Source organism: Canis lupus, chromosome 22 (assembly GCF_011100685.1).
Source record: "Canis lupus familiaris isolate Mischka breed German Shepherd chromosome 22, alternate assembly UU_Cfam_GSD_1.0, whole genome shotgun sequence".
NCBI lineage: Eukaryota > Metazoa > Chordata > Mammalia > Carnivora > Canidae > Canis > Canis lupus.
Window position 1 is genome coordinate 59,210,850 of NC_049243.1, and position 13,519 is coordinate 59,224,368.

General features: G+C 43.0%; 1 protein-coding gene across 2 annotated transcripts in view; it reads right to left on the reverse strand.

Annotated features, from left to right (window-relative positions):
• Positions 1-1,311: 1,311 nt before the first annotated feature.
• Positions 1,312-13,519, reverse strand: part of ANKRD10 (ankyrin repeat domain 10) — a 32,915-nt gene continuing 20,707 nt past the window's right edge. For both annotated transcript variants that reach the window (XM_038570055.1, XM_038570056.1), the window contains exons 5-6: positions 6,111-6,206; positions 1,312-2,911 (exon numbers count right to left, since the gene is read on the reverse strand). In XM_038570055.1, coding sequence (XP_038425983.1) covers positions 2,436-2,911; positions 6,111-6,206 — 572 coding nt within the window. In that variant the 3' untranslated portion in view covers positions 1,312-2,435. The remainder of the gene's footprint in view (positions 2,912-6,110; positions 6,207-13,519) is intronic.

Below are 13,519 nucleotides of genomic sequence, written 5' to 3' on the forward strand. Positions count from 1 at the left end.
AACTTTCTCTCTTAACTGTTTTGCAGTTTTCAGTGTAGAGGTTTGGAACATCTTTTAAGGTATATTCCTAGGCATATTATGGTTTTGGTGTTACTGTCAATGAATGGACTTTTTAAAGTTTAATTTTCCAATTGTTTGCCACTACTCTTTAAGTATACAAGCACCTAAAAGGTTAAGACCAAAAAAGTTAAGAACCAGGAAACTATTAAAATAGTTTAGGATGCCCTTAATTTATCACTGCACAATAGAATTCTACTTTAACAATTTCCTTAGGATCTCTAAATGGGAATGTAATGTGCTCACATCAAAGGCCTCTGAACAAGACTAGCAAACTGTGCATTCATCACCATCAAGTGTGGCTGTTGCTAATCTAGGTTCTATATGGCAGGTTTATCCTGAGTAGCAGTCATATTCTATCCAACAACTCCCAAGACTAAATGAATGTCTGATCCTTAGTGCATCTTAAGAGATTCCTGTAACGTTTCTTGGCAAATATTAACTCACTATGCAGTCTCTGAAATACATTCAAGACTAGTCCAAGCAGGAGATGGCACTGAGTCTCATCTCTCTTGCACACTAGAGCAACTTGTGTGGCTTCTCAGAGCAGTTTCTCAGAAAGGTGGCCGAGGCCATCTGGGTTCAGAGCTCGATTACTGATGCCTCTTATGGGCACGGATTAGGCGGCAGTGACGCGGCAACAAGTGTATTCAGGCTTCTGTTTTCAGTCTCTAGCACTTTCTGTGACACTTCCAAAGCCTAATATTCCCTCATTTTGGTCTGTTAAGCTTTATAATAAGTTTTGCCTAAAGAATCTAGTGCTTTAAATAACGTACGAAGGCATGCCAGAATGAGTCGTTTGTTGCCATTTACTAACCATAACTTACAGTTTTAAAAGTCTTACGTTCAGCAGTGTCTGCTGGCCCAAAGTTTAGTAAATTATGGCTGTTAACATTTATGAAAATAAGCATGCAGGGACAATGCTGCTAGCTTAGAGCAGTTTATACCCCCCAAGAGAAAAGTATCCATAGGACTAGAGTATGTATATTAATAAATCAAAAGTGACCAGAAATTACAGGGGCAGTGCCTGTGTCTCTGCCTCTCTGTGTCTCAAATAAATAAATAAATAAATAAATAAATAAATAAATAAATAAATAAATAAATAAATAAATAAATAACAGGGGCAGGATCAGAGGAGTAAAGTAAAATCTTACAAGTAAAATAACAGGAATACTCCACTTGTACCTCCCTTCCTGCCCCTGCATGGACACTCCTACCTCCTATCCTGGAAAGAAAGCACAGCCTGGGCACAAATCGAGTGTGAGACTTTTTTAATTCAATTTGTAAAGTACAGTTTAAAAACACATGTTAGTAGCACTCAGAACATTGGCTTGTTCATTTGACATTTTCTCTATCTTCACCAATTTTTATTACAAAAATCAGAAAAGTAAAAATTCATTACAATATTTGCACAGTGTAACCACTAGTTGCCTAAACAAAAGCTAATTTCTATAAAATCATAAACTTAGTGCAGTTTTATTAAGAGAGATCCAAAATTCTCTCAGTGGACTGGATATACATAGTGGTATACATTTTAAAGCAGAAAACCCCAAAAAACAAAAACAAGGAAAAGAAGAAAATATAAGTCAAAATAGTCAGTTAAATATTCTGACCCAACAGTTCCTACAAATAGTAATTTCCACTACGTATAAGGGAAACCATTATCTGTGGTAAAAACCGTAGAGACAAAGCAGGAAATGTGGAATAAAATCACGACAAGCTGGAAGTCAGTCCCAGGTGGCATATGTTTTCAATGAAACCCAGGGCGGGGAGCTACATCATTCCAGGGGCCACTTGTACCCCCACACCATCATGTGGGCCGGGAGATAAGACTTCACTGCACAGCAAGTTGCAAAGTGTCAATGAAAAGATTTCGAAAAAGACAAATGTTCTTTTTGTCAAGAAATCTTTGTAAGGCTATACTTTGCATAGGGAGATAGCTGTCTTCTTTCATAAAGCCTACAGGACAAAGTAAAAGCAAGCTTTTCAAAATGACTACGTGCAAGGAGTTGAATCTGCAGGCACCTCTCTTACTGCCTCTAATTTATCTTGATCTGATGCAATTTTACTTGACAAAAGGAGAAACGGCATTTTGTGGTGATGGTATTCAAAAGAGAACACCGAAGCTGGCAGCCAAAAGAATTTGGAAAGAGGCTCGCCATCTCATAGAAGAAACACCTGTGCAGGAAATCAGCCCTACTTGTGCATACCACAGGACTCTCAAGGAACTTTTCAAATAAAAGCTTACTTTTCCAGAAAGCTTAAGTATAAAAAAAGTAGTACAAGTTGTGGCATTCCCTCAAATTGATGCTACATGAGTATTCTGAGTTGGCTACAGGAGGGAGGAGTGTGTCCAGACCCAGCCAGGCCATCCGTCTCTACGAGCCGTGGTAGAGGTGCATGGCCCCCAGGATGGCACTGCCGTGTCTCTCTACGCCCTTGACGGAGCTGGGCTGCTCCACCACACTATGAAGCTCAGGGATGCTTTCAGCAGTGTCCCCAAACCCATGGTAATGCCCGTAGTGCAGATTCTCCTCAATGTCCTCCACCCAGGAAGGTCTACTAGCTACGCAGCTACTGGGGCTCCCATTCAGGTGCAGAGAGCCGCACATCTCGGCGTTAGCACTCATGGTCTTTTCTGGTTCCTCGGTACCGTTAACACAAACAGAACCCTGGCTACTTGGAAAAGGCCGTCCTGGAACTAATCCATTGCTAATTCCATTAGATTCTGATAAGCACTGGTCATTCGGGCTCTCCGTTGCATTGAGCTGTGTCGCAGAGGGGAAGTCCAAATGTCCATTGATGACACATCCATTTGTCAGTGTATCCGACATGGAGCTACTGTTTTTCATATCTGCATTAAGAAATACACCTGTCACCAAAATTCAGAACCAGAGGGGGAAGAGAGACTAATGTTTCATCGCTGCTACAATTTTAAAGGATTTATTTAGCTTCTCTTGTTTTTTGTTTTTTGTTTTTTTAAGCAAACCAGTTCCTTTTCTGGAAGTAAAAAACTGTGCATAGGCAGATTTAAAAATAGAACCCAACAGCAGCATTTGCCCCGTAAGACAGGAAACATTTATGACTTTCAGGAGCACCTAAGCTGACAACTATGCGGCGTGAAAAATACCAACAGTCCCAGACAGCTGTCAGAAAAACCCGAAGAGCAAAAAAGTGCTCTCCTCTTAAGACTATGTTCAGGAAGAAGTTTTAAAAATCACCCATGAAAAAGTCCAGCAGAACAAAGTGTGAGGTCTTCCATAGAGTTAAGATAAAAACCCCACACCTCTCCAGCTCTTAAGAAAAGGGAGAAGGATAGGTAGCCCCTGACGCGGGGTCCGGGGAGGCACGTGGACGCCGAAGTTCAGCTTTTAGCGGCATTCGTGCGGCCCGGCTGGGAGCCCTATGCCTTCTCACGCGGGCCGCCTGGGGCCAGCAGCACAATGGCACCAGCTCTGGGACAGTCTTCTGAGTTTGCAAGGACAGGGACTACGATGTCCGAGGCGCACCTGATTAGGCTACATTAAAAATCACTTATGTTGGAAAAATGTTGCTTGTTTAATCTGTGTATGTGGACATCCGTCAAGAGGAGGATGTCTTATGGGGGGAAGAAAGGGGTGATCACAACACACCTGGGCCCATGGAGACAGCGATCACAAGGTATCTTTCTGTATAAGGAAACTTGGGGTTCACTATTCATGTTCACAGGAATTCACACAACAGTACAAAGGATGATTGAGAATTATGTCTTGCTTGGTAATACGGAATTTTATCTCATGTTCTGCGCTGTTAAAGCAAGGTATGATATTAAATACGGAAGAGGGAGTCCCACGACCGATGAAATGAGGACATGTTTCTGCACCCCAATCACCCTGACACACAGTGTGGCCCTCCCCCGGAAGGGCTTACTTTCCGCGTCACCATCTATGTGCCTCTGATTTGCACTTGGACATAGGTTTCTGTGTGTCCCGCAAATCTTCCTGCCAACAAAAAATCACGGCTTGTTCAATGAACAAAAACACCTTCTACACATTCCATTAATCATCCATTTTTCTGTCAACTTAAGTGATAATCATAGTTTAATAGCTGCTATAAATTCTTCAGAGGATAAGGGATTATTTTTTTTTTCCAAATTAAAGGACATCTCTTCTATTGAGTTAAAATTCAAGGCTCGAGAACAAGTAGTTCAAGAACCAAACATGAAGCAGAATAGAAAAGAAACAATTATATCAATTTTTTCTCAAAAATAAAGCATCAACAATGTTTCCTGGGTGGTAAAATTCATAACTGTGATGGTAACTTTGACAGTTATTAAGACAAATAATCGTATACTATTAATAGACATGGAAATGACATTCCCAGAGGATTGGACCTGGAAAGGTCCAGGAGCATGGCCTCAGGAACCGGAGTTACCTAGACTCCGTTTCCATTTCGCTTTCACCGTGTGTGTTTGTGTGAGTGTGGTTTCTCATTAGTGCTCATTAGTGCTCAGGGGTGTGAGCTAGTGTTGTTACATAATCTCAAAATCAAGGCTATTTGATAACCTCATGTTGTTATGGAAAAATTTAATAAGACTGAGCATGAGAATGGCGGGCATCCTAGAGACTGGCTATGCCATGACCCCACCTGGCTGAGACTGCGACCTGCCGGCTGCCTCCAGCACCATCCTCATTCCTGGCCCCAGGTGCCGGCAGGGCCCATGCTCCCGTGCACCACCTGCCCCCAGGAGTTTAGCACATTTTGTGCACACAGGCGGACAGTGTTGTACATGAGGCGACAGGAAATGTGGTACCTCTTATACAGGATGAGCTGGGCTTGAAATAAAAGTGTGGCCTTTTCAATGTGATGTCCAAGCTCGCTATTAAATTTAGCCTGAAAACACAGGGAATGCTTGAAGATTAAAGAATGATTACTTCTGCCTTTTTAAAAGCAGGTAGCAATGTCATGTATTTTTGAAAAGCTTTGAGTTTTATCATTGGTCTTTAGCCAAAATCTTTAAATGTACTATCTAATCAGAATTTCCCTTAGAAAACCTACCATTGAATTATTTGGCAAAAAGACAACTCCACCTGTAACAACCCTGGAGCTTCTAGAAAGATGTACACATTTTCCTTTCATTTTAGTAAATAGAATGATTTTTTCATGTATGTCAGGGAAACATGACGCATAATCTCTTATCCCAGTGAAGAATTTAGCATAGAGACATTATAATAAAACCTTAAAAAAACCCAGTACCTATTTCTATATATATTAACACAGTAAGAAAGTGGCTAAGATGTTTTCGCGGTCACCTAAAGAAAAGAATGACAGAGAAAAGCGTTAACTCAAAGGAAAAGTCTTCAGAGATTCTAAATGCTAAGAGAAACAGAGCCTTTGACTTTCAACACTGAAGATGACTACCAGCTGTTTGAGTATATGAACACTTCGAGCATGTAAAACGTGTCTCGTGAGACGCGGTGCTCCGCGTTCGGCCAGACTCGGAGCCGATGCCTCAGAAACCACAGAGACCGGGAGCGCGTGCGAGAGGCTCCACGCAGACGAGACTGGCCACGTGTCAGGGCTACAGCACTCCCCAGTCCTCCACGCCTGCAGCAAGTCATCCTTCTTGCTGCGCGCCACGCTGGAACTCCCAGCAGGAGAGGTCTCTCTGGTGTATTCACCCAAAGGTCACATGTCAGAAAAGTAAGCATGCGAAACCTCATTGAAATTAAACAAGGCACGTTAAGCAGAAGCTTCAAACCAAAATAGGAAGATTGCACTTCAACTTTTCATATTTATAGAATACACCCAAAACACGTATCACTGTATCTACAAACTTGCCCACGATATGCAAACCGTAGTATGACATTCTTTAAAACGCCGACAGCAGTGCAAACGTCGGGAGAACTTATGTTAGAAATAATACGCATACTGGTTCTTGCAACGACAAGGGGTCTGCATTGCCGAAACAGTATATATTTCTATTTCTTTGGGTCCAACAGAACCCCCCTCCTGCCGTTTGGCGTCTTCGACCATGGGGCTGCCGTGGCTAACAGAGAACTGTCCACTCCCACCTGTGACAGCAGCAAACTCTCTGTCGACCAGCATTTTGTCAGCTTCATCTTCCACATCGCTGTTCCCCAGCGGCATGCAGGGACCCAGACTCTGAGCTGCATAGAACACAAAGGCAAGTTTAGACCCCAGCACCCACAAGCTTTTAAGACAGCCGATTGTCACTCCTTTCTCCTCAGGAACAACTAATGCTCCTGAACCATCAAGACAACTTAATAATCAGATTACTAACACATTAAGTACACTCCCAGAAAACATACTTTCCACAATAAAACATATTTCCTGAAGCGTGCAGTTTCAATGAGAAGTCATGGGATTTTGGACACTTATACTTGATGGCACAAATTCTCCTTTATGGTTGTTCCTTGGACAAAATAACAGACAACCCAGAGAGGTCTCTAAATATGACTTTAGGTTCAGAGTACTCTGTTATGCACCCAAATGTTCCTTCAGTTGCTTCTCGTAAAGAAATAATAATACAATTCTTGAATAACATGAATACCATTAAAACTATCCTCAAATTAAAAAAAAAAAAACACTAACTTCAGTAGCAGAAAATAAGGTAAAAGCCAAGACTCAATGCTGTCCTGGAGAGGTGCAGGCCCGTGTACCAAGGGATGATAACTCTGGAAACAAGCATTAAAGTCTTCGTTCTGAGGTCTTTGGAGTTGAGGTTGTATTTTCACATTCCTCAAAATACGATCATTCATTTTTTATGACTGTTACAGAAAAACAAACATGCACATTTAATCCTTCCTGCAAGAATCACATTTGCTGTGTGGAAACATGACCCTGTGCACTTTTCTTAGGAATCTCCCCTTCTCCGAGCAGCCACTCCCACTTGACACAGAGCTTTCTAGTTTTAATAAGCATACGCTATCACAAAAATGGACTCCCACATCATGTCCATGTCTTGCTTTTCTTCATCTACCATGGCATGAATGCAGCGTGTCAGCTAAGTTCAAAAGAAATCTTTTTTTTTTAAATTTTTTTTTAAAATTTATTTATGATAGTCACAGAGAGAGAAAGAGAGGCAGAGACACAGGCAGAGAGAAGCAGGCTCCATGCACCGGGAGCCCGACGTGGGAATCGATCCTGGGTCTCCAGGATCGCGCCCTAGGCCAAAGGCAGGCGCCAAACCGCTGCGCCACCCAGGGATCCCATCAAAAGAAATCTTTTAAGTTTACTAATAATCCACTGTATGGCTGCATTATAACTTACCCCCACAAAACTCCCCACCACTGTCTGGCTTTTCTTTCCCGTCGTGAATATCATAATCAACATCCTTATAAACACACCTTTCTGTACATTTCCGGTTCTTTACTCAGCTCAGATAAATACTGAGAATTATTTCTGGGTCAAGGGATATATAGAACACAAATAACTTTCGGTGCTATATCTTTCCAATAAACATTTAAAAACAGACATGAACTCTGCAGCTTTAATTACTTCTAATTTTAGAGGCACGAGTTATTTTCGATATACGTAAGAGGAATGAGTGTGCCAGTTCCAGACTATTACTAAGCCTCACCCCAAACTATGGAGACCAAAGCTAATAATGTATGGTCTTAATGAAAGAGAAGCACAAATTCTGGATTAGGATGTGGGAGAAACAGGACGGTGTGATTCGTGTAGCTGGTCTGCACAGGTACCAGGCCAAAAGCACTCTACAAGACAGGTGCTTTTAAGCCAGAGGCATTAAGCCATGGGTTTCAGTCTTTCCCTCTCAGAGCTCTCCTGATTCCTCCACAGGCCCCACATCAGTGACGGGCAAGGCGCTAGCTTCACTGTGAACCATGTACTTTCAATGAGTCGTGGCAAATAAGCTGCTGTAAGGAGGGGTGGGAGGGAGCACTCTGGGTGCCAGCTGACAAAGTCCTCACTCATCACCTTCAGAGAAAGTCCAGTCATTTCAGAGATGAGGTGCCTCAGTCAGCATGGGGTCAGGTTCTCCTCCTTTTTCTCCTCTGCCTGGTAAGCCAGGCAGGTAATCGGGTAGTTTGCGGAGAAGTGGCACACTAGCATGGCAAAGCCACGGGTGCCTCTGTGAACAGAAAGGGAGACTCACTCCAGTGGGATACAACACAGCTTTCAGATTTCATACTTGTAAGATGCCAGTGTTCCTCGGAGAAGGTGACAACTAGGCTAATGTGCAACTTCACATCTCTGAAAAGTAAAGGTTAAAAAACACCAAAAAGAGGACAAATAAAAAAGTGCTTCATGAGAGCAGAGGAATTTATATTCTCATCCCCTAAGCCCAGTGCCTAGAAGTGTGCCCGTGTCCACAGATGAAGCCCTCTCTCTAGCCTGAAAAGGTACAAACACAGAAAGCAGACAAAAGCTGAGTAACTAGAATAATCAGCAATAAAATCAGGAGGATCACCTCCAGCTAAGTCTGCCTACAAAGTGGACTGGAAACGAGGGCAGACCTGCCACTAGGGGGCCAGAAGAGCTGGTGACCAAGGACTTTGGAGCCACTGGAGGAGCCAGGGCACAAGGCTGTTGTCTTACAGCGTGAAGGACTCCCTTCAAGAGACCCATGCAGCGTACCAGGAACTAACCCAGACCTCTCCATCTCATAGATGGTCGTTAATGCTGGTAGTTCCTCGTTAACAGAACAGGATAAAGAAGAAAGAGACTGAAGCCTTTATATTAGTAGTCAGGAATCTCTTTAACGTGGGAAGCATATGCCAACGTGGTCAGCCCAGCATTTTCTTTCTCTAGAGATAGGCCATTTTTGTAGTGCATTGTTGCCCTAAAAGATCTGCAAAGGGGGACACCTGGGTGGCTCAGCGTTGTTTGATCCCAGGTTCTAGGGATGGAGTCCTGCATCGGGCTCCCTGTGAGGAGCCTGTTTCTCCCTCTGTGTCTCTGCTTCTCTCTGTGTCTCTCATGAATAAAATAAAATAAAAATCTTAAAAAAAAAAAAAAAGATATCTGTAGAAGTTTTTGACTCCTTGGCCATAATCTGGCAGCCCCAGAACCTTGTGTAATTTCAGCACCTGTATATAGGGAGTGCTTAATTATCCAGATGGAGGTATTAAAGGTGCCAATTTACTTTTTAAAACTGTATTTTATAAACCATGAGATTAATATTGGCCTCTGAGAATTTTAAGAACATTGGATCCAACCTTTCTCCCACACATACCCATACATCTTTGCCATAGGAACCACTGAAATATTCCACACTGCATCTGAGAAAGGTGATCTCACAGTCCAGAAAAACAAAATGTCTTCTTTCCAAGTTACCAATTTTGATACCATTTACACTTTGGAAAAGAAGCACCTTCCCTTCCCATCTTCCTATTGTTAAAACGAAAACTTATTTTAGCTAAAACGAAAAATCACAGAACATTTTGTTAAAAAATGTGCTTACCTTTTACTTGGCCAAAGCAGGCATTTGTTGAGGAGATGAGATTCTAGAACACATTAGATGCTGAATATGTATGACAGAAAACTGCCTGGGACTGGCTCAAAATAAACCCTCCCAGCTTCCTTCCTACAGAGGCAATGTTGCAACCAAGTGTGACCACTGTCTGAACACAGAAATCTGCATTTGTACTTTCATCTAAGATCCTTAAAACCAATTTTTAGAAAGATTCTAAAACTGCATATTTTATTTTAAGACCAAGTAGTCCAAAGACATGGGAGAGGTAGGACTTCACTTCTGGAAACCAGATGACACATTACAGAGGCTGTGCCATCAGGAAGGTACACACTTACTGTACAATGGGCATGCCACTTGTGCTGACATACAGAACATGTATACAAAAACATTTACTTTTTAAAAGTGAATCTTACACCCAACGTGGGGCTTGAACTCACGAACTGGTGATGAAGGGTTGTAGGCTCTGCCGACTGAGCCAGCCAGGTGCTCCCAAAACAAGATTTCAAATTGCCAAGGACACCTAAAATTTTACCTAGTGCCTATGAAAAATGCTTCATCGGGCTTAACTTTAAAGGCAGAGAACTCTCTTAAAAGGCAAAAATCAATCTATCCGGTCACATACGTGTAAGATGTAAGTGGGCCAGCTGGCTAGCACGGTGCTAACCCCCACACATTGTGCACAGAAGCCATCTGATGCGCACACACTGCCAGCAGGTTCACATGATGGACTTCAGCGGGGCTGGGCTCCTGACATGGATTAGTCATCCCCTTCCTTTGTTCATCTTTAGTGTGCCAGTGTGGTGGGGGGGAGGGGGAGGGTCGCAAGTGCTGACCACAACCCTGGAGGGAGGTGGCCAGGGGCCCCAAGTATGCTGACCACTGAAGAAGTCCTCAGTTCCCCTCCAGAAGAGCCGGGAAGGAAATGCCTCCTGGTGGCTTCCCACTGGACTTAATTAGTCAGAACTATTCTTTACTCCACTTATAAAGCACATTTTACCCAAATCACTTTTTAAAGATTCTATTAAAATCAAAGCAGTACCTAAGGCCAGAGTGAAGGCGGTTTCTACCATGAGGTGACCTTTCATAGGACTTGAACTCAGGCCACGGCCCAAGTGCAGCAGGCCTGTGGGTGGGGCACTGGGGATGCCAAGGGCACAGAGCAGCAGCTGTTCTGTTCTGGAGACACAAGAGGGGAGGGGCATACGATGGCTGACTCCCACCACAGCTGTGACACTGCTGAGGACTCAAGTTTGAAACCAAGCCAACAGTGGAAATTGAAGAAAGTGCTTGGTTCTTAAGTGTGATTCATTCAGATTCAGAGTGACATGGTGCTAAATCTTCAGGGACTGAGACAAAGCAATGTTATTCCCATGCAGTGTCCTCTTAATCCGGACAAATAGTTAAAACCATTTACTGTACCCAAAGTCAAAGTCACGTGTGTGTAACACACGGAATTAAACTAGAAGGAACTAAATTAGACACTTACTGCTGGGAGGCCCTGGATTTCCTGAATCTCATTCTCTACTTCGATGTATCAGTTAACAGGAGTCTCCCTCCTCCTAGGTCAAGGGTGGTCAGGACCGATAGTGCAATACATACAGAAAGTGGAGATTCTTTAACAAGAAGTTCATTCTAGGGAAAAGTGTGCTGAGAAACGCCTCACTGCTAATTTCAAACTGAGTCATGCTGCAGACAGCTTTCCTAAAAGGTGTTTTTAGGAATTAAATACCTATGCAATATGTATGAGTCTCTAATATCACTAATACACCTACTTGAATAAGAAAACCGTGACATCAATCTAACAAGAGCCCTGGTGTCGACACAGCCTGCTTCCCTACAGCAACTGTTTCCAATGACAAACTAGGTTTCTGGCTCAGCCTGTAGCTCACACTACCTCTCCCCACTCAAGACTCAGGGGCTGCCCCCGAGACAATTCCTGATTACACGAGTGAGCTCTATCTCACGGATGGGACCGGCGTTCCTCCCTCATCCTCCCTGGTAATTTGGACGAGTTTCCAAGGACCACAGACATACAGTAACTGCACTGTGACTCACACCTGAACCGTCACAGGACAGCCATCACCCAGAGACAAGTCATTCCGATTCGAGCAAACGGTTGATATGTGGGGTGGAGAGGGGGCCAGATGAACAAAACCCCATCTTATGCCAAATCATCTTTAATCAAAATCAACCGCTTAAGTAACATCTGGATTTTACTTGATGCTTGAGTTCACGGCCACACAGACTAGTCTGCTCTGGCAGGAGCGGATAGGACACTGTTGTGAATGGTGGCACAAGGGCCTTTCAAGCAGGACCACACTTGTGGTACAGCCTTCTCCCACAGGGCAGCCTCCAGCCCAGCAGTACAGAGTGAAGCTGAGCTCTTTTCCAAGGGAAAATCATGCCAATTATCTTAAAATATTTGAAAATAGTTTACTGAAAGCAGAGACAGAGGCTACTTTCTGTGAAGAGCAGAAAACTTTCAGACTCGGGATTCCAATGTAAAAAAAGTTAAAAAATAAATTTCACAAGACACACTTTAAAAAGTTGGCTTAGCCAGAAAAACTTCTGGAAAGAACTGCTTTTGTGAACATAAATTGCACACTAAAAACACTAGTGTGACATTTTAAGTTGTACAGAGACAGGCTACATTTTCATTATTAAGGTCCAAGCCATGCATTGATACAGCCCAGACAGGATTCCTGACCCCTTGTACTGGGGAGGAAGGGAGAGACAATTTTAAACTCTTTTAAGTACTTTCATGTGTGAAGTTATTCAAAAGTATTTTATATGCATGTTATCAGGAAAAAAAATACTCTGGCATGAGAACCAAAAACTTACCTACAAAATGAGTAATTCAGAATTAGCAAAATCTTGGACTCACACATTTAAATAGCAAATCAAAATGAGATGCCAGAAATTAAGTGAAGGTGCACTACAGCAGTAGGTCTTGAAATGCATACTAGAACCCTATCCAAGAATGCAAGTAACAGGCAAACACAGCTTCCTTCAGAAAACTCAAGGCAGCTGGGGAAAATCCTGAGTAAGAGGTGACTGCCCCAACCCCCACTCATGGCCTAAGTATGTAATGGTAAAATGGAAAACACTTGCTTTCCACCAGAGGGAAGGAGCGGGCAGCGGTGGGCACCTGTCTGTGCTCACAAATATTAACTGACACACACGCACGCATGCTCCAGGGACCGTGCGGTCACCACCTCCAGTGAGGAGCCCGGATTTCTCACAGGCTCTGCATGTGGACAGAGCGAGTGAGCCTTGGGACTGCAGGACTTTAACACCAGGCTCTGGCTGCCTCCTCTTCTGACCTGGCACCAGGCTGAGCAGTGGGAACAGGCCATTTGGGAAAGCTGCACAGAAGTTTCATGGGCAAAACATCCATCTCTCATATGCTGGTCAACCAAAAGGAGTCCTTGTCTGGAGGGAGTAAAATCCCCTCAACCCCTACCTACCTGTAGGATTCTTCAAGCCCAATCTGTGTAGTAATAAGGTTGAGAAACTTAAATTCAAGTTTGAGGAATCCTTGGAAAGTCTTTTTTGGACACTTCAACACTGAGATATGGTCAACCCCACTGAACTGAAACCTTAGAGACTGGTTTTAAAACTTCTTTGGTACACTTCTGAGTCCTTCCTACACTACCAGGTAAGAATTTAAGATCTATGCTATAACACATGTGGACATGGTCACATGCAGGATTCCTACACGAAGGCACAGGGAAGATTCCAGATTAAACCAGGTGCCAAATGGACGAAAAGACACTATTTTTAAAAAGTAGATGCTCTTAAAGGGCTTTTAAAACACATTAGAAAGAAATATATTGGAACATGGTATGAATAACTGACGATGCTGAACAGTACTTCACCATCAAGGACACCCCTTCTGAAGGACAGACATACCTTCACGCTGTTTGTGCTTATGATCATTCTAGCACACACCATTATACGATTTATAAAGGTATAAATTTGGTAAACTATACTATATTGGACTTCATACATTCATTCCTACAA